This window comes from Solea solea, chromosome 6, assembly GCF_958295425.1.
Source record: "Solea solea chromosome 6, fSolSol10.1, whole genome shotgun sequence".
NCBI classification, from domain to species: Eukaryota; Metazoa; Chordata; class Actinopteri; order Pleuronectiformes; family Soleidae; genus Solea; species Solea solea.
In genome coordinates this window covers 22,271,406-22,298,834 of record NC_081139.1, presented here as the reverse complement: position 1 = coordinate 22,298,834, position 27,429 = coordinate 22,271,406, and the positions used below count along the sequence as shown (strand labels likewise).

Genomic DNA, 27,429 nt, shown 5'->3' with positions numbered 1-27,429 from the left:
GACGTTTATAACCCCCGTCATGATACTCGTTATCTCTCACTGAGGCTTTATGTTTGTTTAAGCCAGCACAAGCACAGAAAGCCTGGCACCAATGAACACACTTTGTAGCACAGCAAATCAAAACACTCATCACAAGCTGCATTAGGAAGTACAGATGAAACGTCACAAGAAAAGCAAGACAACGCTATTGCAACGTGAAACAAGTTTATATTCCTAGTCCATATATTGTAGTTCACTGTATCCATATAAACTCTGTTATTATTTTATGTACAAACACAAAACAGATGGATGCATTTGTTTTTAGTTGGCACATAATCAGACTGAGGAGTCAAGTTTGCACATTAGTGTTAGTCAGTCACTGTGCTCACTGCTTACATGCAAGCTGTCCATACTTTAAAATAGATCAGAATGACATCACAGACACAAACACATGAATAATTAATAATAAAAAACACATAACTACACGCTTAGCAGTAGCCATCCCCATACAACACTTATCCTGCATCCTTCCTCTTTTAATGCAGCCACTTTCAAATCATTCAAAAATGTTTTTATAAATGTCCTTTTATAAGTTTGATCGTCTTATAAGACGAGTGGCATTCTCATGATAATTATATTTACTACAATGTTTTATCATTATTTTACGTTATTGTGTTTGTTTCAGCTTATTTTAATTGTTTTAATAGTTTTCATAATGTTCCATCTTGTAAAGCAGTGCTATATAAACAAAGTTTATTTTAATTCATATAGAACAATGACATGTCAGCTGTCTCGCTGCTGACTGGATGACGCAGCGAAACGGTTTCTCTACTTGTGGTGAAAGAAGGACGATGGTTTGGTTGCTGCAGCCGTGAGCATGTTGGCTTGGTTCTTGTGAGTTATGTAGATCTATAATAAATCAAAGACACATCATATGAAGCCAATGGTGAGCTGCACTCACAGAAACATTGCAGGTTCTCATTTGTGCCAAAAGAAATGTATGAACAAAGGTCCAGTGTGTAATATTTGGAAGGATTTGTTGGCATTGTAGTTCCATGATACACTTGAGAAAGGGATGGTTGAGCAGAGGAGTTCACCATTAGATTTCACTAATTCTTACACGCTGGACCTTAAGGTTAATTACAGACCTCAAGATATAGCACATTTCAATGCGTTTATAATGGTTACAAACACTCACAGTACAGGGAGGCTGCATCCACGGTTCCCCATCAATCTGCATAGGCAGGGCTTTGATTGTCCTGCACACAGGAAGGAGTGAGAGTGAGATAATAATGCTCTGTCAACAAAAACAGAAACACCTGAGTGGTCTTTTTTCTTATCCATTTTTAAGAAAAAAAATACACAACCTGATGGTGATTTGAGACGTCTGGGCCAGTCTGTGTCCAGCACTCTTCAGTCCAGTGTAGATTTGTCCCATCTCTATGGCTCCTTCCAGCCCCACCACCTCCAAACGCTTATCGCTCATGTCTGAAGAGTGATGAAACAAGCACAGAGGACGAGGAGAACATTTAAACTAGTACTAATCTGCATGACAAATAAATGAAGTGATTTAGAAGAATACAGCCAAGCCTCACCTTGTGAGACTAACTTAAGAAGTTCAGGATCAGTGATAACCTCACTGGGCTCTACTTCGGGCGCACCCTCAGGCTTCTTAGACTCGCCCCAGAGGTTGGATCCTCCGTGCATGCTGGGTATGTTGAGGACAGCTATTCCTTCCAGAGCTGTGTTGCCAAAGTCCAGAACTTTCCCACCGCACTGGCGGAGGCACAGCACCAGAATGAATTGTTTAAACACAACTTTTCTGAAGCAAGACTCAAAAACAAAAGAAACAATACCAGCAGAGCAGAAACATAAATGTTCACCTCAATCATGAGACACTCCTTCAGCCTTTTGTAGGAGGCAGAAATGGTCTCAGAAGTGGCAAACTCAAAATAGCGAAGTTTGTTCTTCATTCTTAGAAACAAGAGAGGACAACAAGAAGTTCACCATCACCAAATGAATCTCTGTTACTGTTGTTGTTACTGTACATTACTATAAACAGTCACCTGCTATTGAATCTCTGGGGGTGTTTCTCTCTCATGGAGTGGAAACGATGAGCAATAGAGGCATCCTGAACACATGGACACAAATAAAATGATGTTTAGGAGGATTTAGTGTAACAAATTGAATATACTACCCATAATGTGTTTGTATAAGTGTATTTTTAAAATGCTTTTCATAGCCTTAGAATAAGCCTTTTATAGGTATTTTAGGCAAAGGCCTTGCTTCTCGCAGCCATGTTTCTACAGTAGCCCGAACAGATAAAGAAGAAGGAGGAGAGCATCCATTTCACATGCTTCTGTGTTTTGCATTTCTGGGCATTCGGAAAAAAGCCGGTATGATGTTTACATGTGTGTCAAACAGTTGTTTCCTCTTCCTCGCTGTAAAACCAGCCCTGATCTTCCTCGCTGGTTTTCCACTAACAGACAGTAGGTTTGAGTGGAAACAGCCCCCAGTCTCCCTGCACTGACTCACCACTCCAATAGAGAAGTAGTTGTTGATGATCTCGTATGGTACAGGGTCTCCTGCCTCCTGAGGGTCGTCTGGTATCACCTGGATGCTCCAGCGATCCAGTGGAGTAATCTTACTGGCTTCAATCTCCTTCAGGATCTCTCTCAGATCTGAGCCCTCGTAGCCTTAAATGAAGTAGAAATGAAGCAGAGTGAGAATGGCACCAAAGCCAGTGAAGGTACGTGAAGGTCACGACCTTGTGGTTTTACCTCCTCCCCAGCGAAGACAGCGAGCCATGTCATTCCCAGTACCCAGAGGCAGGACAGCTACTGCGGGAGGCACCTGCAGGTCCACTTTGTCTGAAATCACACAGACATCATTTAGCCTTTAGCCTAACAGTTAGCACAGTTTGAAACTCAGAAGGACCTGTGGTCACCTATAGCATCAAGGAGCCAGCCAACCGTGCCGTCTCCTCCACACACCAAGATCCTGTAATCACGCAGGTTGCGGAGGAGTTGCAGCCTATAATACAAAGGCAAGGTTAATGTGAAAAAAAGACAAAAAATAAAATAAAAATGTGATTCCCACTGCAGTGAAAGTGCACTGTACCCTGGTCCAGGTCCTCCATTGGACAGGTTGTACACTTGGCGCGGATTCAGCAAGTACTGAAATTTCCTGAGCACTCTGCAGAAAACACAGACAGAAGAAAAAGTCAAGGGAACATATAATGTTTTAAGTCCAGTGTTTCCCAAAGAGGGGGCCGTGGTCCAGTGGTGGACCTTAGAGGTATTGCAGAAGGGCCTCAGGCAGCCATTTTCCAAATTATTTGAAACATAGAGAATATGTAAAATACTGAAACTACAAAGTTGTTTTTTTCTAATACAGACACTCAATCAGTCAAAAATTACAATGTATGTTTTGAGATGTATTTCACATTTTACATTAACTAGTGTACTAGGGTAACATTAACTAGGGTAACTAGTTTAAAAAACAACAACATTGACAATATAGTATCCATCTCAACAGTACATAATGATATCTATGAAAGTGAACATTTTAGCCATAGAGTCTGTGTATTGTTAACATATTGTATAAAAAGACGTTATATTGATGTTAAATTGCCTTAGTGATCTGAATAACATATTTACCCATATCAATACTTCTATCTTACTTTTCACCCTGCTTTCCTCCACTCTTCGGGTTTACAAACACCAACAAAGGATGAGCATTAGGAACTGGGGCTATCTGAAAAACAAACACACAGATTTTTCAGACTTATCACCTTAAATGTTACATTTCAGTGTGTAGAAACTTAGACAAAAACTTCCATTCAAGTCAATGTAGGTCTTCTGTTTATACATACATTGACCACACTAACTCTGTCTACCTAACGTAAATCATGTCCAGAGCAAACCTGTAATTTCCAAAATACACTGTATGTTTGGTTAATGAACTTAATTACTGTATATGCAGGTTATTTAAACGCATATACATATGGTATCAAAGTTAAGCAAAAGAAAAAAATTGGCAAATTAATTTGGCGATCCCAAAAACTCAAGCAACCATGGATTCAGACTCTGGGAAGGACTGCTCTATTCTCTAAAATTTAAATATGAGAGTTATTTATTGTTATTATTATAGCAGATGTTTTAATATTTGAAAAAAAAAACAAAACATCAAACTGAAATGTTTTAACAGTGAATATATAGAAATGTACTCGTGTAAAGAAACAAACAACAATCCGACATGAGTGTTTGTTACATACTGAGCAGATGGAGGGTAGTAAAGTGTGGCGAGAGATTTTGGTCAACCTTCATAATTAAAATAACACAAACTGATCTTTGTCAAGAGGCAAGCAGCACACGCGGCACACAAACACCTCTCAGCGAGAATCTGATCCTAAAAAGATGTCCTCTTTAATCTGAAGCGTTGAATGAAAGGGCTTGTCTGTGCAGATGCAGACAGAACCATTGCAGTCACATTTGTCCAAGAACGAAGCGAAGCAAATAGACTACAAAGACGCCAGTATAGAGTCTTTTTGAGCATGACGCATTATATGACAAATCACTAAAATAAGAGCTTCTCCCTTAAGCAGTGTGCGTGTGCTGATGGTAATTTGAGCAGACAACTTGAATGAGACTTTGCAGAGAAAACACATGGGTGAACAGGTGGGAAAGAAATCAGAGCATGTAGGAAGTCTTTCCCAGAGGCAGACCTGCAGGACTTGGCCGTCAGGAGTCACATTTAACAGGCTGGTGTCCTCCTCCTGAAGGAAAGCGAGGATAATCAACCAATAAATACAATTACAAGACTCATTAAAATGCTAATTTAAAGCAAAATGATGGGGTTGATGTTCCTTTTTTTACCTTTGAGACAGAATATATGGCCCATGGAGGCAGAATATGATCTTTCAGAGGCCCACAGTCACAGGATGGTGAGCCAGAGAGAAGACACTCATTATGGCGCTTAAAAACAAAAAAAAACAACCTGTAGATATACAGTAAGTGTATGTCTGCATATACAACCAAATACACGACGCTTACCACCTCCTCGCACCACACACAACGCCTCCCTGCTAGATTTTTGATCTTCTTATGGCAGATCTGACACTTGGAAGATTTACAGTCAGCTCTGATCCAGTCGTGAGCTTTTACCTGAGACGCACAGGAGCAGAGGACACATGTGTTACCACTGTCTGACATACCCAGTGTTGTTTTCACACATCTGTGGTATGTCTCGACAGGTCTTGAGATGCTAATCAGACACATCTGAGAGAACAATGCTGACGTTGAAACGGCCCAGCCCCAAATGACTGCAGGAAAAATGACATCATTAGTGGTTTTAAAAGAATTCGCACCGACAGCAACTTGCGCCTGAGCAGCTGCTGAGGTGACAGACAGCTGCAGATTTATGACTATTTGGATAACTATTTCAAACAAATATTCATTTTGTTGTTTTTGCATAAATACATAGATGTAAATATACAAAAAGATAAAGGTTACAGTGCAGGGAGAAGCAAAAAACGGAATTATACAATACTATATAGCTATAGAATATATATATAGAATAGAAAGATAAACAGCATATCTATAACTATGAAGCATGTTTGCAAACATGTAGAACAGCTCACCGTTGTGATGCATTAAAGATGTTGTGAATGAGTGAGCTGTGGCTGTGACAGAGGAACAACCAAATCCTTCTCCATGATTGTGCAAAGCGGATGTACGGTGCAGAGGGTGCCCGCTTTAATCTGCACTTAAAAAAATGCACTGATGGGTTGCACTTATTACTGACTAATGCGCCCTAATGCTCTTTGTTGTTAATGTGTTCACCGTCACTGCCATTTGGTTTCTGGTCGGGAATAAAAACCTGACGTTGACGTGTTCCTCCTAACAACATTGAATAGAAAAATTGAGCTTTGAACTGAAAAGGTCAGAGCGACAGAAGGAAGCGGAAGTCAGAATGTATAGTAGTGTTTTCTTACACCAATGCTCTTCTTTGACTTGACAAAGGTACTGGCACAGGGCTCAGGGTTCTTGTTGGCACACTGACTGTGCACAGTGTACTTGCAACCTGTGGGTAGAAAAGTGGAAACATGTCACAGACGCCGAGACACAGTTTCCTCTGTTCTGCAGTTACAATGATTCATATTTCTGTGAAACTGCAGAGGCAGGAATTGATTGACATTTTTGTTCACAACGTATGAGGTGCATGTCTGCCCCCTGGTGGCAGCTGTGAGCTCTTACAGGTGCAGCTGAGGCCCTGCTTTCTGAGGCCGAGCAGCATGTTCTGACACACGCCGCAGTAAGTCGGCTTTTTAAAGTCCTTCATCCTCCAGATGTGCTGCCCATCCTTCTCTGGCACCTGGGTGAAGAAAGGGACATGGAAAATGTCAGCTATAAGTTTTAGTGAGACTGTACAATGTTGTTTGTAGTCAGAAGAAATGTTTGCTCTTCACCTTCAGTCCAAGCAGAACCAGTAGAGGCACATTGTTCATGCCTCCCTTCACCCATTCCTCCAGTGTGACTGTCCCGTTGCTGTCTGCATCGATGGCTGTCATCATGTCTTTCAGCACCTGCACAGCAGCAACAACCACATCATTACTGAGTATTAATCATCGGTGATGACTTTATTGAACGTCTCTGCAACTCTCTTCCTTTTGCAAAGCACATTTAAAACATTCTCTGGGACCAATAATGATGCACTGAATAAATAGAGAGAACAAAAGGTGTTTACATACTGGTCTGAGCTCCGTCACGTCCCAGCCAAGGTAATTGGCAGCTCGCATCATCTGGGTAATTATACGGTCCACTTCCTGATGGAGACAACACAGTTTACATTCACAGTCAGGTCGTCAAACTTTTTTTAAACAAGTCCATTTAATGTATCTGCTGACTAAAACTACACATTTCAGTGCTCTTGTATTATTCCTCATTTATTAAGTAAAGGATGTTGAGAGCTGTTGTGGTTACATAAGGGCTTTCACATGTGCAGCAGGACTGTGAGGTTAAATGTATTAAACTCCTGTCACCGTCGGAAGCACTTAGTACTGCTCACATTTTATTATTTCAGTTTGCAAATATAATTCACAGTGCAGAAAGAGGCAGAATAACAGTATTACTTTTTGAGACTCTAGTGCTTTAACTTCGGTATTTTTTTCAGTAGTAGTTAAAGAGTCCAGGTCCAGCTGAGACATAGATTTTAGGCAGTGATTCTAATTTATATTGTCACTGAAACTAACATAGTAAGGGAAAATTAAACCATGCAATATAGTTTGTGAATGTTTAACAGTTCACTCGTTGACTTACAGAACTGTCCAAGACTCCATTCATGTCTTTGTCGTAAAGTTTGAAAGTAACTAGAAACACAAACAGACATTAAATCAGTAATGCGACGATTGTTTCTTTACTTCATAAGTAAATGTATAGTTTTACAAAAAAATGTCAATAAACACCCAAAAAAAATGTTCAATCAAGAGGTGGAGAAAACTAACACTCAAGCTTATCTCGAGGTTGTCCTTCCTCCAGCACTGAGAAGTAACAGGAGACATCGCGGAGAAACACCCTTCCTGAAATCAGAGACACGTTTATGGCATCACTGAAGTCTAAAACAGCATGATTTCAGTTCCTGATGTTGCTGCCATACAGCAATTTAAAAGATGACACACTAATCGCTAAAGCTATGCTTATTAAAGTGATTAAAGTCATTTCTACAGAAAATAATAACATACAACATAATAATAACACGCAACACGTAAAATCATGTGATTGAACCATAGTGCACAATGTGCATGACTGGACATTGTAATGAATGAATGAATGAATGACTGGATTCATGACTGGATTCATTCATTCATTCATTCATTCATTCATTCATTCATGAATGAATGAACCTAATGACACTAAAACATTTGCCTGGATATACACATGATAGACTATGTTCAGTAAACAGAATGTGTGACAGTGTGTGCCAGTCACACAGAACGTTCATAGATGGAAAGGAAAGAATCATCTTTTTTACCCATCATAGATAGATCGACATGTGAGACATGAGTGAAATAAAATAGAAAATGGAAAACGCTGTAAAAAACAATTTACAGCGTAAAAATATTATAATAAAGTGTCAAGTGTAGCAGATAAACAAACCAAATAAACAACAATGAGTTGTGCAAACAAGCTATTTTGTGTTCCAAATCAATATGATATTAAATTCAAATGAATCATGAATAAAACGTGCAGAGTAAAAAAGTGACAGACTCTTTGTAGCATTTTTTTCATCTTTTTTCATCATTTAATGCACTAAAGTCCAATCAAGATGTGAGTTGCGCATGACTTTTCCAAGTTTGCATACTGCATACATGCTTACACATGCTTACAGAATACTTTACCATTTTTGGGCAGCGTGCTCTTTGTTTTTCCTTCCTGCTCTACATGTTGAAAATAGTGGAAAAGACGTCGGCAGAAATCGTCAGAAAAATCCTCCCCCTCCAGGTAGGTCTTCAGAAAGACACGGAAACCCGCAGCATCAACACCCTGATGAGAAATCAGAGCAGTTGTTAGAGGAGACACAGAGACAAAAACAACAATTCTCTATTTACCAGGAAAATAATATCTGGATGATGTTATTGACCTTTACTAAAGAAGCAGTGGGCCATTTTTTGACAGGTCACAGTAAGAAAATCACAGGTATAATATGATGGCTGTGTTCCATTTAGCTTCTTCAGTTCCAGGGTGCATGCTGGTTTACTGTGAAACTGTCCTGACTCACCAACATTGAACATCTTTATTAATGTGATCAGCAACACTTGTGCTTCTCCTGCTAAATCGTGTCTGACCTTTATTTAAAGAGTGAACTTTGTCTGCAGTCAAGAGGACAATTTAAAACAAAGTTCAAAAAAGTTTCCCTGATTGCGTAAGTGATGAAATGATATTCATGTTTTCCATGAAAAAACAGGAAATTGTAATAAAAAATCTCTCCACGTGTATGTGAATGTGCAGAAAAGAGGAAAGAATACACTGTGACACATTGGCTGACCTCTCCAAAGCTGTGCTGGGCGTGACGACCTCCGGGCTGAAACTCCTTAATCACATCTTTCACCCTCAAACTGCTGTCTACAAATAAAATCAGAGGACGTGACATATAATAAGATTCACTCCCATTTCCAACATGTGTAGTGACACGAATGCAGTACATGCTAACTGACTGATCTGAACATGACATGACAGAGAAAAATCTCCCTAATATTAATCTAAAGATGAAAGAACTTTTGATTTGAAGGCCAATGACCTTCCTGATGAGAAAACACATGCATGCAAATTCAGAAGAATCTTTTAAATCACGTGTTGGCACCCATTTTTACAGACTCGATGATGATGTCATCCTTTTATACGTTATTCAGTGTGTGAAGTGAAGAAAAGATAAGTGCCCTTATCCCTATAAATCATTAAACACTAAATTTTTTCCAACTTTCCCAACAATGAGTTAAACTTCAAGACTTCAGTGAATATAATTTAACACTAGTGAAAAGTTTCCTATACTTCCATTAGTTATTGTTTTTGTGTAACAATAAAAATAAAAGAGACACTAGAAACACTAGATTGAATGGGAAAGAATGTGAAAATGTCACGTGGTGTACCCTTAGAAATGATACACTGTTTGGAAATAAGCTAAACAAATACAGCACTGGCCATATCATTCCTATTTATCCCGTATTTAAATGCTTTTACTACTCTAATTAATTAATTTGTATTCCTTTATTCACTCTTGAATGCCATTTTCTTCTCGGTTTTGTTTCTCTTTTGCTGAATTCTGTGGCTCTGCCTTTGTGTTTCTCTTATTTATTACTATTTTCAAAGGTGCTTTATATGTATATGAATGAAAGTATGATGATTATTATTATTAACAGAGAAGTTCTCTTGTCTATTTAACATTTGTTGCACTTCATTTCATTTTGTATACTTTGATATTTTATCCTGCTGTAGTTTTTTCTTTTGGATGGGTTTAATGAACCCTCTTGTGAAAGACATTATTCCTAAAGGTTATATGAATATGTGTGTGAGAGACAGAGAGACAGAGAGAGAGAGAGGAGCGAGTGTAATTATCGTCCTTCCATTATCCAACATAATTCAACACACACACTAACACTAAAAGCCTACAGACCTATTTCATTTCTTTCAAAGCCGCTGAGAGGAAGTCTGTGTATTTTTAGCCGTGTTCCGCTTTGTGTTTGTGGTCAACAGGTCAATCAAATTCTGCATTAGCTCAAACCCCAGTGCAGGAGCACACACTTTCATTCAGGAGGCGTCCTTTGAGCTGATGGAGAACGATGAAAAGAAAGTCCTCGCTCCTGAGTTTTATAACGATGTTGATGTCCAGCGCTCAGTGGAAAGAGCACTACTGAAATATTCTACTGAAGTAAAAGTACTGGAAGACATTATCCTCAAGCACAAGTGAAATGATTGGTCTAAAACTCATGTAACGTTAAAAGTAAGCTCTAATAAAAATGTTCATATGGTAAAAGTTATGTGCATTTTCCTTCATCATCGTACTAGACTTTGATGGAAGTCACTCTCACTCAAACTCTCTTTTTATACTTGATTCTTTTTTTTTTCAATAGAGTTGATGTTCATGTTCTGTACATGAAATCATACTCAACAAGGTAACTAGTAACTAGTTAGACAGACAGGTAACTAGGAAGGAAGGAAGGAAGGAAGGACGGACATAGATAGATAGATAGATAGATAGATAGATAGATAGATAGATAGATAGATAGATAGATAGATAGATAGATAGATAGATAGATAGATAGATAGATAGATAGATAGATAGATAGATAGATAGACTTACATTCCATGTACTTCTGCAGTTGGATAAAATCCACAGGCGTCAGAGACCCTTCACTGTCGTCAGAGGACGCCATGACCTGAGCAGCTGTGAGACAACAGAGAAGACAAGATGTGGACACACTGTCCAGATTGTACAGAGTGGGTTTGGTCGACAGCACAAAGAGATGGCGGCGGCTCTTTGTTCTGTTTTTTTTGGGTGATCTCTCTGTACGACTGTCGACTCAGACTGTTCTTAATCTGCATGGACCAAAAGCGAATGGTTCCAGCACAAAGAGCCTCCTCTGCAGTGACACCATCTCTGTGTTACAGCTGAACAATTATTTGTTTAACAAGGTGGAGGAGAATCAAAAGAAATGGGGCTAGAATCTCTCTTATATTGCAGGTGGTAAAGAACAGGTGGTGAACCATGATGTACTAAAGCTTCAAAAATTCTCTTTCTTAATAGATTAGTAATATGCTGCCATGCTTTTTACATATTTCGTCATCATTTAATCTGTATTATATTTATATTATTTTGATTTTATGTAATATTCTTTACTACTCTTTAACATTTATTCTTCTTAATCTCTTATTTCTTGACTGTATTTTATTTGAACTTGCATTGATTTCTTTCAATTTCAATTCTTTCATGTTTGTGCATGAAAGTGTTTTTTGTGTGCGTGTATTTTGACTTTTAAATGATCACTTTCTTCTCTTACTTTTTTCAGATGTACCTGTGTCTTGGATGTGTTTCTTTTAATTCCATGTGACTGACTAACTGCTGCTGTCAGTGTCTGTAGTGTGTTTATATTTTTCCTTCAGTGAAAAAAAAAAGAATACATTTCTAATCATAAAACAGAGAGGATGGTCACAGGTATTATTATGCTCTAAACTGTTATTATTGGATTAGGTATTTATTGTATATTTCTCTCTGCTGGTCCTGAGTGACAATTTTCCTTCTCTGTGTTTTTAACATTATGAATGACAATAAGGTGACCCTTGAACCTTGAACCTTAAAAGAGAGATAAAAATAAGATATCTGAGTCCACACCTGATTACAGCTAGAACAGGGACTCAGTCTGTCATATAAGTCAGGTCACTGTTTTGTCTGTGACTCATATGAACTGGTTTGCCTCCATTCCTCAAACACTCCCTTGTGGGTAGACACTGATCAACCTTGCCAGGTTTCTCGAGTTTCTCTGAAAACTGAGAAATCCAAGGTGTCGACAGGCACCATCTTGATCTGGGCTGAGTGTGAAAAGTTATTGTGCAGATAATTTCACAAGTTCACACCTTTAAAAACACAGGGTCATAACAAAATCTATCAACAATTTACCCACAATAATAATGACAGTCTCTAAGGTATGTTGCAGAGAGTCCGCCTCTTATGGACAATTGGATATATTATATATTATTATATGTATATATTAATTTACCAGCTCTATTCTATCACAGCTCCTAAACCTCACACAATCCCATCAGATTAATCACTCAATCTGCAAAGCACTTCAGAAATCAGCCACTAGGATTAAAACGCGCATCCATCACACACATTATAATTACAGGTCTTCACAGGTGATTGACAGGCAGGACTTCACTCTTGTTTAGGTCTAGCACAGGTGTTGAGCCAAACACTGCAGGGTTACAGTAAAACAGAGGAGATGGAACGTGCCGGACTCTCTTACCTTCTCTGTGTCTCTCACTTCTCACTTCAGTTAAAGTCAATCAAAACGGATCCCAGACCCGGAGCTCCTGCACCACACGGAACTTCGGCGTGTTGTCTGACTGCAGCTGGTACTTGTGAGTAGATGAGCGAGTGCCGCGGTATTATCGGATAGAAGGGATTTAAGCGTGGGAAGAGGAGGAGCGCTCAGCCGTAATTACAATTAGTGGCACCGCCTCTCTCTCACACACACAAACACACACACAACACACACACACGACTATCCTGGTGAAGACACTCATTGACATAATGCATTCCCAAACTTAACCAGTGTACAGTCATCTGATAGCAATGGCGTAACTATAGGCGTTGCAGCAGGTGCAGCAGATGCATTGGGGCCCGTGCAGATGAGGGCCCGCGGGGACAGGCGGGTCTGGGATTTATAATTTATGCTGTGCTGCTGGAGTTTGTGTTCCACCCCTCTAAAATAATGCATGGGTGAGGGGAGTGAGAGATTGGGGGCGCCTGACAGTGAAAATTGAACTCCATGAGTGCTCTCAGTTACATGTATGAGCCTGAGTGGTGTATGAACACAGGAAACTCCACGGCACCATTGATGCGCAGCTGGAGAAGGGTGTGCGTAAAGCTGCGCTGTTTTGGAGACAAATGTTGGAGTGAATGTGACACTTAAACTGGCTACTTGCAGCCTAACCTTTTAGGGACACGGGGAAATATTGGGACAACAAAACTGTGTACAATGTCTTGCAATAATCAAGCTGCTGGCTGCAAGAGCTGAACAAACGACCTGAGGGGTCAGTTACTTGCACCATCCAGAATAAACTTAGGACTGTAATAAACCTGATAATAAATTCTGATTTTCCTCCAAGAACCACCAGAGGAAGCTCTCGTTTTGTATAATGCTGTTTTTTTTTTTTTTTTTAATGAACTCACAGTCTCATTGTGCTCTATAGACTTCATATAACTATTACGGTTGCTTGCCTATTTATCAAGTATAGGAGTGCTGTTGTGAAGTTAGTTTTGTCACTTTCAGTGGTCATTTCAGCACTACAGTGACAGTGAACAGCTCCTCTGCTCTGGCTCCCATGTGTTTTCCCCTCAGCACTGACCAAGCACAGTCCATGGTACCAATCGTTTCCCCTAGCCCCATAGCTTTCTCTGCCATTATCCTGCTGTAAACTCCCTCTTCTTTGACAAAGTTTCCCTCATTACTTTGAGCAGAGCTGCCGTGATGAGACATGAAGCAGTGTGAAACATGTAGGGACTGTTTACTTTAGAGAGCCTTAATTTGTTAGTTAAAATATCAATATTTGCCCTGACGTATCGATTATCGTATTGCACAAGTAAGGGTGACCAAAAAAAACTTATTGATATTTTGACCCACCTCTCCTGTATACAGTGTGTGTGTGTGTGTGTTCACTCCTAGTAACTCACATGCACAAGGGCCCTTCATAAAAGCTTGTACTGGGGCTTGTCATTACTACGTTATGCCACTGCCTGATAGTGTGAATTGTTGTTTTTCATTACCCCGAAATGAACTGTGATTTTACAATAGCCCACAACAGACTAACTAACCAACTTCTAGCTACGTATCATAGCTTCACCAATAAATATTGCTAAATTTTACGTAGTGCATCCAGAGATACAGAGAAGGCATAAGTGAACGGGTGCTTGGGACACCTTGATCACCAAAAAAAACCATGTAGTGTTGAGCTTAAGTTAATTGGTTTTATTTTGGAGTTGAAGATTGCTCATTTAGTGCACATCTGTTCTAAGATTTAAAAAACAAAGTCATTAAACTGGTTTAATTCAAGTTCACTATCACCACAGTTAGTGGTTACAGTTAGTTGATTTACATAGCACGACTATAATTAATGCAGTTTATAGTAGTGTTACATTTGTGTCAAGCAATATACTCTGAGGTCTGAGGTGGTCGGTTTCTTTTTCCATACTCTTTGAACAGCTCCTCTTTTGTTCTACACTGGTATATACAGTAGAACAGTATTTCTGGTTTTCCTTCAAGTACCAGGAAGCTTGCGTACCACTGGTGGTGCATGTACCACAGTTTGAGAACCATGGGTATAGAGCAACAGCTCTGTAAGTACAATGAAGAACACCAAAATAAAATGAATATAATCAGTATCACACAATTTGGTAACAAAAGAAATATTTAGAAAATCACTTGAGGCATAATTTATACTCTGACACATGACTTGAGTATTCTTCCAATTGAGTTTTAACAGATTAATACAGGAGTTTTAAGTTTTCACTGTGGCATCGCTGACAGCAGGTGGCGGTAATGCTCGTTCGGTAGCACCGTTGATCAATAGAAGAAGAAGGCTTTGACGCAGATGTTTACGTTTTCCTTCTTCCGCAGTTTTCTGAAACGGTGAAACGTTCACTAATCTGACGCTAAATTCTGATTTCTGAAGAAACCCGCGGCCATGTTTCTGACTTTTAACGCAAGCATTAGCGACACTTAACAGATGGATGCGCTTGAGCTCGCCTGTCGTCCATTGTAGACGGTGAACTGCGAGTTTCCACGTCATTCATCGCAGCCAAAGCTAAAAGCTAAAGCTAGCGGTACGTTAGCAGCGGCTGTGGACGTACGTTTAATATATATTTAAATATATATATATCACATCCACCTGATCCGCCTTTTGTCCAGCGTTAACTTAGAAACCGAGCAAAGGCAGTCATGGCCACTAGGCGTCTGACCGATGCCTTCTTGTTAATGCGGAACAATGCAATCCAAAACCGGCAAATATTGGCTGAGCAAGTGAGTACATACGACCCCCGTCTGAGTACACGTAGCAATGCTGCGGTGAGTGGTCTGCATCGTTTTGACACTTTACTGTGTGTGTGTGTGTGTGTGTTTGCATGGAGCCAGAGCAGTTAGCTAGCTGCAGCTGTGTGTGCCAGGAGCTGCTAGTTATTATTTATACACTGTCCTTGTTTAGTTTTTAATAATATGGGTTTTATAGAAAGGTGCACATCGACTGTTCTATTTGAATAGCGTTGATCCATATTGGTACAATAGTTTATCACAATGTTATATATTGTGACGTAGATGTTAATGGCCATAGAGCTAATATTCCTAATAATTAGTCGGATAGGTTTGTATGACTTATGTCTGACAATATTGTTTAAAGTTTTCAGTGCTTTAGTTCATTGATGTGATAAAGACTCAGTATTTATATCCAGTATTTTAAATCCCAGTCCTGCTTAAATTAAATCACCAAGGCCCTGATACAGATCTGTCCGTAATTATTTTAGTCATTACATGATATAAGACTGAACGATTTGGGTTAAATATAATGTTACAGATTTGAAATAGCAGTTTTACAATATAACTCTTTAAATGAAGGTTCACGTCAGTTATTTACTCTGTAATAACCCTTAAAATCTGATGGAGCATTACCAGACCATGATTAAAATGTGAGCACCTTAAGGTACACATGGTTTCTCAACATATTTATGAACTGCAGCCTCTGTGATTTGCTCATTGTGTAGTTTCAAATGGCTATTCTATATAGAATATACCTCAAACATTCAGCACACATAAACTCATTTATGACCTCCATAAGACATTTGCCATTAAACTTATTAAAAGATATTTGTGATGACATTATCAATTAATGTCTTTGTTGACCCCTTCTCCCACTTTCAAACACTGAAGAAACCCCTGCCCAACACACCCACAGACCAGAGAAACACTGTAGTATAACAAAATATCTTCTGGCTTATAATTAATCTCTTGGCATTTGCTGCCCCAACTCTACACTAGAGCGCTGGCATCTGTAGTTGTAGTGAAAGTTTTAAAGGGAAATAAAATGGAAAAAGGCTGAATTGAAATCCTGATATCAACTTTATGTTGTCTATGCACATTGCCTTGATATAATGTATGTTATGATTTGGTGCTATACAAATAAAATTGAATTGAACTTTAATATAGTGTGTTATCTCTAAACAAATGAAAAGGCTCCTCATCTGTGAAATGAGAAGGAATTACAGCCTTAATTTTCCTTCCCTCTGCAGTTCTTCTGTGTAGTCTCTATACATCTGTCGTGTTTATTTCTGTTTTTATCTACTTTTCCCAGTCTAAACTATAACCCATCAGCATAGCTTTTTTGTGGCTCCTCTTTTATAGCCATTCACTGGAAGTATTTGCCTTAGACTTGACCTGCACAATATTGCATGCAGGTGTCAGGTGTGTGTGCGCATTCACACTCCACTGTTTTTTAACCAGTTACCTGCTGGTGTTGTATTCATTCCTTTCCTGTCCTGTGCACCCCGGAGTATCCCATCAGAGGAAGGTTTCTGCACCATATTTGCCAAAAACTGACACTGCGCACCAGGGTGAACAGTTCAAATTCTTTTCCACAGTCAGAATTGTTTTTGACAGCCCAGTCAAACCCGCAGAGCAGAGCGCTTTAGATGGTGGTTGTGGTTCTTTGACACATGCTGTCTGTTAATACTTTGTATGGCATGAGTGTATAAAGTGCTGTTTCTGGGGTTAACCTCAGGAGAACCATCGAGGACAAAAGCAAGCAGGTTCAGAGGCAGAGAAACTGGAAATGATGCAGCAGAGCTGCGAACGTTTTGTGACAGTCGATTTATACCTGATAGTTCAGCGGCTGTGTTTTGCTGATGAACGTTTGTACACTTGGCCTATGTTTGTCTTTCCAGAGAGAAAAAAACAAACATTACTTATCTGTCACTCAATGAATTGCCCTATGTTTAATTTAGAACAGCAGTTATGGAACAGCTCAGAGATGTCATAAATTAATATGGAAAATGATGTGTGTAGTCAAAATGTGTTTTGTTTGTTGTGTAGGTTAATGCCTTGTTTTAAGCTTCACCCATAAGTGTTGTAGAGCATTATCTAAGTAATTACAGTAGTTATAGTTTATTTTTTGTAACTGCATTACTGTTAAAGAAACATCCATCTTCCTCATCCTTCCTCAAAAAACATCAAATATTTTGACTTTCACTCCTGATAAGTGCAGAAGTAGTTCAGTTGAGTCATTAGTTAAATGATCTATGAATCTGGTGGAGACTGATTTCCTCCAGAAAATGCTTCACTGAAGCTGCTGTATAAAGCATTATTCTTATTATAAAGTAGTAAACGTTTTGGTGGGAGTAGATGCAAACACACACACTTTCTGGGTTTTCACTGCTGATTTTCCAGGCCTCACTTTCTGTCACTTCTGTCTTTCTCTCCGTTTCCTTGGTCTATGTTGGATCATGGGACCCTTCCTCTCTCTGCCAATCACATTAGGAGCTTGATGAGGTACTGCTGCTTCCCTTCTGGTAGAATTTAGACTCTAAACCATAACACCATTGTCATTGATATTATGTTGTAGTATGTGTTAATGCATCATCTGTTGATGTTTAAAGTTGGCTGATGATCGAATGGCCCTGGTGTCAGGAATTAGTCTGGACCCTGAAGCAGCCATTGGAGTTACCAAGAAACTGCCTCCCAAATGGACAGAGGGAGTTGATGAGGTAAAATTAAACCTCTGTGTGTATGTATGGTGAACTATTGTGTTTTTGGAAATAAATTGGCATTGACTAAATAAGTCTACTTCTTGGTTTTAAACATCCCTTTTTAGATCCAATATGAAATCACACGGATTCGGCAGAAGATGAAGGATCTGGCCATACTTCATGACAAGCATATGAATCGACCCACACTGGATGATAGCACTGAAGAAGAGCACGCCATAGAAATCACCACCCAGGAGATCACACAGGTTAATTAACTTTACCTCTATAACATTATACATGAAATGTTGCTCATTTTCTATCTGCTCACTGGGTTTGTGTTCACTGCAGATGTTTCACAGATGCCAGCGAGCTGTGACAGGTTTGCAGTCTCGCTGTGGCCACTGCACCGAGCAAGAGGAGAGGCTACTGAGAAACGTGGTGTCATCTCTGGCACAGAGTCTGCAGGAGCTGTCCATCAATTTTAGACACACACAGTCTGGCTACTTAAAACGTAAGAACTGCCACCAAAGCTGGTCTTATTTTTCCCTACATCTTTACTCCCCTGCTATCATTTTGCATATTTGAACTGTTGTCACTTGTCAGGGCTTTATCTCATTTCATATCTCTTCAAAACATCTGCGCGTCATGTTTTTGTTTTGACTTCCAGGTATGAAGAATCGTGAGGAGAGATCAAAGCACTTTTTTGACTCAGGACCCTTAATGGAGGAGGATGAAGATTTAGCTCTGTATGACAAAGTGAGTGGGCTTTTTCCACAGTTGTACCTTCTGTGTACTGTACAATAAAGCAGAATTATTACTGATCACATGTACAAACCGACTAAAATATATGCAGTCAATTAGAGTAAAAACTAAACATAATAGAGTAAAACTAAACATTTTGCTTGGTTTGTGAATAAAAGTAATATTGAATTGAAATATTTACTCCGTGCTATGGTTTCTGCCGTTTCAGGGATTCACAGATGACCAGTTGATGCTGGTGGAGCAGAACACGGTCATGGTTGAAGAAAGAGAGCGGGAGATCCGAAATATAGTGCAGTCCATCTCGGACCTGAACGAGATTTTCCGGGATTTGGCTGGAATGGTGGTTGAACAGGTAACAATAAGATTCCACTGGCTTATGTGACACACACTTCCAGTGACAACAATGCTATCTTTAGCCGGTAGCCTCCAGAGGTGAATGTTTGTCACAAAGCCAGATTGTGTCCATTTGTTTCCCTTCAGGCTCTTGTAAACTTTCAGTGACTCTCTGGAGTAAGATGAATGGAAGCTAATTAGAAAGGTTGAAGATGTCAGGATACTGCAGGCCTGGAATAATGTCCTCTACGGCTGTTTGCACACTTGTAAAAAGCACGCTGATGGCATTATAAGGATCAGATATATTCAGCCTGCCATGTTTTGTGATATATTAGTGGATTTTAAAGTATGCAGTGAAGTGAGCTGCATCTTAGGCTGCCAACATGGCACTTCGTAAAAAGAGTCACATGACATTCAGAGCTCTATAGGTCACAAAACATCTAGACAGGGCTATGAACAGTTATCAACTGCCCGAAGGCTGAATATTGAGACAGTGTGTCCCAGTTTGATTAACAAGGTGAGAATCGGTAACAATGAAGTGCTGGACACTTTAAAGGGGACATATTATGCAAAATCAACTTTTTAACCATTTTAATACTGATATTTGGGACTCTGGGGGCCCTACCAGTCGCCAAAGTGTGGAAAAACAATACTCAGTCATGTTTTCGTGGTTCCGCTTAGTGTAAGTATAGGCGATAAAACGCTCGATGTTGAATTCCCTGCGCTTATGACGTCAGCATGCGCATTTCACCGCGAATGTTACCGCCCCACCAGTACGTTTACTTCGCAAGCTCCGCCTTAGCTCCACCTTGTCCCTGCCAGAGTGCAGGCGAGGGAGGAAGAGCGGTATTATGTCAACGTGGCGGGACAAGTGTGCTGTTGGTGGCTGCACAGTGGAGCACAGTGTTTTACAGAGGATTTTATATATGAAGCTAATGTGCCGGATAAAGTCAGCGTTCGTGTGTTCGCACCACTTCACATCAGACTGCGGCCAGCGGTTGCCGTATTTAGTCAGGGGACGTATTTCACCGACGTACAAACACACAAATTGTTAAGAAAAGATCACATAGAGCTCATAACTGACCATTCTGACACGTCCTAATTAAACATATTTGTTCAGTACGTCCTCCATGACCGGAGCACAGACTCAGTCTGATACAATCACATAAAGCAGCTGTTTATGCAGCTCGCCGCTGACGATCAGCGGTGCTGCACTCTCTGTGCAGCGGTGCTACACTCTCTGTGTCACCGATAGCCTAAACTGCCGCTGGCGATCGCTGATCGGCAGCGGCGCGCTGAATAAACTGTATGTTGCTGTATCAGACCGGAGACTGTCTGATACAGCGGTGGCGCGTTACACGGTGATCGCCAGCTCGCCGGAGCACCGGAGGTGGTCAGCGGTGGTGAGGTCTCCGGAGCACAGTCTCCGGTCTGATACAGCAACATACAGTTTATTCAGCGCGCCGCTGGCGATCAGCGGTGGCGCGTTACACGGTGATCGCCACCGCTGATCGCCAGCTCGCCGGAGCACCGGAGCTGGTCAGCGGTGGTGAGGTCTCCGGTCTGATACAGCAACATACAGTTTATTCAGCGCGCCGCTGGCGATCAGCGGTGGCGATCAGCTGATCGCCAGCGGCAGTTTAGGCTATCGGTGAAACAGAGAGTGTAGCACCGCTGCACAGAGAGTGCAGCACCGCTGATCGTCAGCGGCGAGCTGCATAAACAGCTGCTTTATGTGATTGTATCAGACTGAGTCTGTGCTCCGGTCATGGAGGACGTACTGAACAAATATGTTTAATTAGGACGTGTCAGAATGGTCAGTTATGAGCTCTATGTGATCTTTTCTTAACAATGTGTGTGTTTGTACGTCGGTGAAATACGTCCCCTGACTAAATGCGGCGACCGCTGTTTGCAGTCTGATGTGAAGTGGTGCGAACACACGAACACACGATCTGATACAGCAACATACAGTTTATTCAGCGCGCCGCTGGCGATCAGCGGTGGCGCGTTACACGGTGATCGCCACCGCTGATCGCCAGCTCGCCGGAGCACCGGAGCTGGTCAGCGGTGGTGAGGTCTCCGGAGCACAGTCTCCGGTCTGATACAGCAACATACAGTTTATTCAGCGCGCCGCTGGCGATCAGCGGTGGCGATCAGCGGTGCTGCACTCTCTGTGCAGCGGTGCTGCACTCTCTGTGTCACCGCTGATCTTCTGTTCCTAAGTGTTTTTAACTGATTTACAGTTGGACAGTGTTCGGCTCGATCCTTATGTAGGACGTCTCTTCCTGTGACGGCACTCTCGCTGACATGTTGATATTGTCAGAGAGCTAGTGGAGGGAGGGGGAGACGAATATAGCTGTAAAGAGGACAAATCAGAAACCCCCTGGAAGAAGTGGGTGTGTGTTTGCCTGTGTCTCATTTGCATATAAAGGGACCTTGCACGAAAACCGAGCGTTCTGAAAGGGGCGGGTTTAGCAGGGTTATTGAACTACTATGATTCTTCATCCTTATGGTATTTTGACCAAAGCATGTCACTGACATGTTCATTAGGACACCAGGGAACTATTTTAATGGGGGAAATAGGGTATAATATGTCCCCTCATCATCAGACCCTCAAGTCAAAGCAAACCCTAAACTTACAAAGGTGGTTTGCTGTGTTATAGTCCTCAAGTAATACACTTTAGGCCCACAACTAATGATTCTTTTCATAATTGATTCATCAAGTACTTGTGTTACTGTGTTTCCCAACCAAAAAATCAAAGGGCAAAATATCATCCGTTAAAAAAATCCTGTGTTTTTCTTTAAGGGCACCGTTCTTGACCGAATCGACTTCAATGTGGAGCAGTCTTGTGTAAAAACAGAAGATGGATTAAAACAATTACAAAAGGTAAAAAAAAATGCATTTGTGAGAGGCTTATATGTCACTTTAACCTTTTGGTTTGGTGAGTTTATTACAAATGTACGGTGTAGGTTGCTATAAAAGATTAATGTAACACAATTACTGGGCAGTTTTACATGTGATACTGATTGTTTGGAGCTGCAAGCATTAAAAAGACAACATATAACAACTTTAGAGATAAATATGTACATTATTGCATACTTATTTTAATCCAATGTAACTTTTTTTTTTCTCTTGTCAATTTCTTTTCAGGCGGAGCAGTATCAGAAGAAAAACAGAAAGATGCTGGTCATTTTGATCCTCACCGTCATAGTCATTGTTCTAATTATTATTCTTTTTGGAACAAAGTTTTAGTCATGCATTCCTCTGGCTCTTGTTTTCTGTGTGGGTATATGTTGTGCATCTGTGTGGACTTGAACTTGGTCTTGGTTTTAACTCAAAACAAAGCTGACTGCCTTCCAAACCTACCAGGACAAGAAGAATCCCACCCACATCGTTGTGCAGTTGCACTTATGACTATGATGGGATAATTTCCACAATCTGTTTTGATGAAAGAAACAATCAACCTTCTCTTTAAGCCATTTTATCAAATGGCTCGCATCCAAATCATTGTAACGCTCTTTGACAGAGGTTTGTCAAACCCAACTGCGTTGACATTTCTGTGTCTATATAGAAACTGCTATTTTGGGGGGTATAAAACCGTTCCGCCATTGATGAAACATGAAGGCAGTGTTCTCTGCTTGAACTCAAAGCACTAATTGTGACATGTCTTGTGTGAAGAGGCATCATTTCTGTTTAAATATCAGTGCAGATATTTAGTTCCCATGAGAGAGTTTTGACACAAGTGAATGTCGTAGAAAGAGAAACATGCAGTAGATCTTAATTTAACAACAAAATCACTTTCATCACAACCTGGCTCAGTATTTTTACATTATCTGTGTGTTACGGCAGTACCAGACAGGATTAAAATAATAATTAAGTACCAAAAACATTCTTTGGTTTAAGGACCACCAGGTTTTTCTCATTTTACCCCTACTTAAATAATTAAACAGCGCACTATGGTCCCTGCTTCCCCTCTGATAGTCTGTGGAAGATCCTCCATCTCAGTTCTAAGATCATACCTGTGTCACACCTGCTACACGTGGCATCAAGTGCTCATTTTAAAACACTTAATTGTTTTTTGTTTGTTTGTTTGTCATGGTCCTTGCATTAAGTGCTACCTTTTAAAAAAACTTGCAGTTTGCACATATTGAGGCCTGGGGAGAGGAAGGTGTTATGGATGTGATACTACTGGCATCTGTATAATGAAAAGAGTTATTGACTTATTTATTTTTGAATTGCTTCAAAGAATCCAGAGGATGAGAGGTGTGGGGTTTCAGGTCAGAATCACTGTACTGTGAGTAAATGAGTGTAATCTGATGTCTGAACCCAACTGTTGTTATTGTCCACTCCAGTGAGAAAACTGTGAAGCAGTCCAACACAAGCAGACACGTGAAGACAGCGTTATGAGGTTGTTTTTGTTTATTGTTTCTTTTTCTTTCACTTCACACACATTATATTTTAGTTGACTGTGTTGGAAACTTTGTGTTTTTATAAAGACTGACGAGTTGAAATGAAGAGCTTTGACATATCTACACTGCAGTTTATACACCTGTTAAAATCCTCTCTGTCATTGATGTGAAGTTGCTTGTGAATAATGGTTATGTACTAGTGGAACTCCACTGGAGTTTTGTTTTTGCAGAACAAAACTGGTGAGGAGAAAGCAGCTTTTTTAAAATAAACCTATAACATGGTGGGGGTTTTATTTGTGTTTTGAATTGGTCACAAATCAGTCACTTTCTCGATGGAGATAAATCTGTTCTACAACTGGAACCATTCTTCAATTAGTCAAAGTACTTAATATGTGGTGTTGATAATTTACTACTAAAAAACTAGCTTTTGCCCTGGGAGAATCTCTTTTTCTATATTTTTATATGACAATAAATTAAGCTATTTGACCTTGGCATTAAGGAAATTAATGAACATTTCCTCCCCATATTACACTGAATATGAGTGTTGAATAGGTTTACCCATAATGTTAAAAATGAAAAAGACATTCTGTTATATGGATCAAACTAAGCAGATTACCATATTTTCCCCAATATAAACTTAATTAAGATCTGATTATCACTGATTATTAAAGGACAGCAGACACTGCTTATTAATGGATGGGATAAATACTTACACCTCTGATTGTCATGTTATCGTGGAGAAGGAAAAGGTAAGAGGATGGACCAGTGGACTGTAATTAGAATGGACTCTTCATATTAAAGGGAAGCATCCAACCAACAGTTAAAGTAAGTGAAACTGCAAACAGTACGGTTTTTAAAAGATCAGGACTAACAGGATTCTAACTTCATTTGTAAAGCACTTTAAACGCACCACAATGGACAAAAGTGCTGTACAGAATAATAAAAGCTCACATGAGGGAATAAAAAACATGAACCATGTTAGAGGTAACAGCCATACAATAAACCACAATAAAAACTAAATAAATAGGTGCTTAATAATAACGTGCTTAAATGTGGGAGAAAATTGACGAGACAAGAAGTAACCAGGCAAAAATGTAGGAATTCCTGTAGGAATCAACTGTCACCAGCAGATGGCAGTAATGCGACGACGTGGACGCAAGCTGCTGTTTCTCTGAAGCGAAAGACGAAGAAGAAATAACAGTTTTAGTTTCTCAGCACTACTGTGTTTCAAGGCTTGTGTAATGGAAGAAAATTACCCATTTCCAGCGGAATACGACTCTCTGTTTGCTGAAACATTCAGTCAGGAGACTCAGTACAGTTTGTGCGGTCAGGAGCTGAAGATAAGACAGCTGTTTGGTGCGAACCTTGGCGTGGCTGCACCGGTCTGGGAATCTGTAAGAACTATAATTTTAATAGAATACTGTAATTTTGCTTCAAAAACTAAACAAAAACAAAACTAACTGTGAAATTTAGTGTATTGAAAACGATGACGTGTGTGTGTGTGCGTGCGCAGGCGCTGCTCCTGTGTCGTTTCTTGGAGCAGCAGCATGTGGAGCTGAGAGGAAAACGTGTCATGGAGCTGGGAGCGGGGACCGGCGTGGTCGGTATTTTAGCAGCTCGCTTCGGTACGTGATAGGTCCACGCTGACATTTTCACAGCGACACAGAGTTCTTCCTTCACTCACTGTTGATACACAAAACACATTATTTCTTCAACTCGCTGTACTTCACTGTGGCTCAAAGTTGACATTTTCATGTAGCTCACTGCTGCCACCCTCAGACACACACTGCAAAATGCAGCTGACACGTCATAGCCAATGGTAGGTCCACACGTGGGCAAAAATACGTCATAATGCATTTAAATAAAATACTAATAATAACTAATAAATGTATCAAAATAAACTAAAAAATACAGCAGTGTTTGTGGTTTATTATTTCAAAATACTAATTTAGTCTACAGCTGAAGCTGTTGGTTACGTTTATTTAATTCATTTTTAACGAAAATAAAACCAAAAAAAAAACTGTCAGGTGGTCTTTGTTGCCTTATCTTGTACTTGCAATGTGGACAAAGTGTATTATTAATGAATTCTTCTGTGACCTTGGCCTTTCAGGTGCAGCTGTGACCCTCACTGACCTTCCTCATGCTGTCCCACAGCTCCAAGTCAATGTCTCAGCCAACATGCCGGCCGGTGGTTGGCCTTCTACTCCTCCCAGGGTCCTCCCTCTGTCTTGGGGTGAGGACCACCTGAACTTTACATCTGACTGGGATCTGGTGTTTGGCGCAGATATAATTTACCTCCCAGACACATTTCTGCTGCTCATGAAGACACTAAGTCATTTGTGCAAGAAGGGCGCTGTCGTTTATTTCTCGTCCAAGATGCGGGGAGAGCACGGGACTCTGCGTTTCTTTGAGGAATGTCTGCCAAGCAGATTTAATGTGGCACTTGTGCACCGTGATGAGCAACAAAACATTAATATCTACAAGGCATCTTTGAAAACAGATGAGTGAAAGCTGGAGCAGCTGTTTTTAGGACTGGAACTAGGATTCTTTACTGTACTGAAACAATTCATGGATCAAATGTCTTAGATATTTTTTTAAATAACAGCGAAAACAATCTGAAAAGCATGTTGCACATTCCTAATTTCAAAATGAATCTGTATGAAGTGAATCATCCAAAAGATGGAGGTTACCTGTCAAGCTGCACTATGTCATGGAAGTTACTTTTTTACTCAACTGACTATAAGATTTTTATGGGCCTTTATGGCAGGTACTAATATATTTTTAAAGGGATTTTATATGATTTGAAAAGGAAACACAGTCTTTTGTAATTATTAAAGCATCCTAATGAATATCTTGATTGTCTTTGAACTCTGAGTTTATTGTTTTTGCAGATTGGTGAAGTTATTTTTCAGCTTCTAAACAGCTTCTCCTGCAGATACAGGCTACTACTCACTCACTCAACTCACTCACTCATTCATCTTCTACCGCTTTATCCTCCACATGAGGGTCACAGGGGGCACTGGTGCCAATCTCAGCTGACATAAGGCGATAGGTTGTGTACACCCTGGACAGGTCACCAGGCCATCACAGGGCCACATATAGAGACAAACATCCATCCATTGACACACTCCCATGGTCAATTTAGAGTGTCTGCACTCACAGCTCCAAGTTTCCTTGATGCAGTCTGCACAAGTAACACTAAGGTTAAGGACGTATAAATAACACATTACTTACTGAAGCACTGTAGAAAAAACTTTAATCCTCCATTTCTGTCTGTGTTTGTATATGAGGGGTGAGGGAGAATTGTATGCAGTCAAATTAGGACTGCAGTGTTGTAGTAATTACTCAAAGGTCCACCGTGGGGTAACAGAGCTTCGGCAATGCAACTTTAAATATTGGCTTTACTAATATAGATACAGCAATTTTTTCACAATTTTAATTTATAGCCTGTTCATGTTTATGCTGTGGAAAAGTTGTATAAATTGAGCTCCTCCTAAATATGTCTTATGCTTCTTTGAACTACTTGTCAACCTTGAGTGAAATGGCAAAGCATAAAAAAACATAAAAAGACTTGTACATTGAATATGGTGACATTTAAGTTAAGTTTTTAGAATTTTTCAGTCATCAGTCATTCATGTTGGAACACAATGCTGTTTTCTTAGTGAACAATTTAAAAACCAAAACAAAGTTCATCCCATGCCCTCCAACTATTCTGTCAACATCAACCGATTGTCATTCCTGCAGCCTGCTGCTGTCTATACTTACCTCATCCCCTCTCTCCTGTTCTCTGCTGATGTACAGACTTTCTGTTCACTAAAGGAAAGCCTGTTTGTTACGCTACAGAGTTTCAAAGAAAGGGGAGACGACCCGTCATCCGCTGTCCATCTCTCCATCCACTACAATTCAGCCAACAAAACAACAGATCCCTATCTCCCTGCA

At 40.1% G+C, this 27,429-nt stretch overlaps 3 protein-coding genes across 6 annotated transcripts; 2 read left to right on the top strand and 1 right to left on the bottom strand.

Annotated features, from left to right (window-relative positions):
- Positions 1 to 117: 117 nt before the first annotated feature.
- On the bottom strand, positions 118 to 12,687 carry dgkab (diacylglycerol kinase, alpha b). The gene is made up of 24 exons (XM_058631801.1): positions 12,500 to 12,687; positions 10,837 to 10,920; positions 9,025 to 9,101; positions 8,378 to 8,522; positions 7,484 to 7,558; positions 7,299 to 7,348; positions 6,731 to 6,805; positions 6,449 to 6,565; positions 6,237 to 6,354; positions 5,975 to 6,063; positions 5,034 to 5,144; positions 4,857 to 4,955; positions 4,706 to 4,756; positions 3,662 to 3,735; positions 3,100 to 3,174; positions 2,927 to 3,012; positions 2,760 to 2,849; positions 2,515 to 2,675; positions 2,046 to 2,110; positions 1,863 to 1,953; positions 1,575 to 1,755; positions 1,347 to 1,467; positions 1,178 to 1,238; positions 118 to 888 (listed from the first exon to the last, which is right to left on the bottom strand). Exons 2-24 carry the CDS (start codon positions 10,907 to 10,909, stop codon positions 808 to 810), a joined length of 2,166 nt encoding a protein of 721 aa, XP_058487784.1. The 5' UTR covers positions 10,910 to 10,920; positions 12,500 to 12,687; the 3' UTR covers positions 118 to 807.
- Positions 12,688 to 14,835: 2,148 nt separating this feature from the next.
- Positions 14,836 to 23,772, top strand: stx16 (syntaxin 16). 4 transcript variants are annotated; one of them, XM_058631827.1, is made up of 9 exons: positions 14,836 to 15,274; positions 17,777 to 17,788; positions 17,896 to 18,003; positions 18,111 to 18,251; positions 18,334 to 18,496; positions 18,653 to 18,741; positions 18,956 to 19,099; positions 21,887 to 21,967; positions 22,232 to 23,772. In XM_058631827.1, the coding sequence occupies exons 1-9, from the start codon at positions 15,194 to 15,196 to the stop codon at positions 22,331 to 22,333; spliced, it is 921 nt and encodes a 306-aa protein (XP_058487810.1). In that variant the 5' UTR covers positions 14,836 to 15,193; the 3' UTR covers positions 22,334 to 23,772. The 4 variants fall into 4 exon arrangements, with proteins under 4 accessions (XP_058487810.1, XP_058487808.1, XP_058487811.1 ...); XM_058631825.1 differs by having other exon boundaries at positions 14,836 to 15,319; XM_058631828.1 differs by lacking the exon at positions 17,777 to 17,788.
- A 793-nt stretch (positions 23,773 to 24,565) lies between these two features.
- Positions 24,566 to 26,345, top strand: LOC131460924 (EEF1A lysine methyltransferase 3-like). The gene is made up of 3 exons (XM_058631831.1): positions 24,566 to 24,884; positions 25,004 to 25,115; positions 25,601 to 26,345. Exons 1-3 carry the CDS (start codon positions 24,732 to 24,734, stop codon positions 25,996 to 25,998), a joined length of 663 nt encoding a protein of 220 aa, XP_058487814.1. The 5' UTR covers positions 24,566 to 24,731; the 3' UTR covers positions 25,999 to 26,345.
- Positions 26,346 to 27,429: the final 1,084 nt, after the last annotated feature.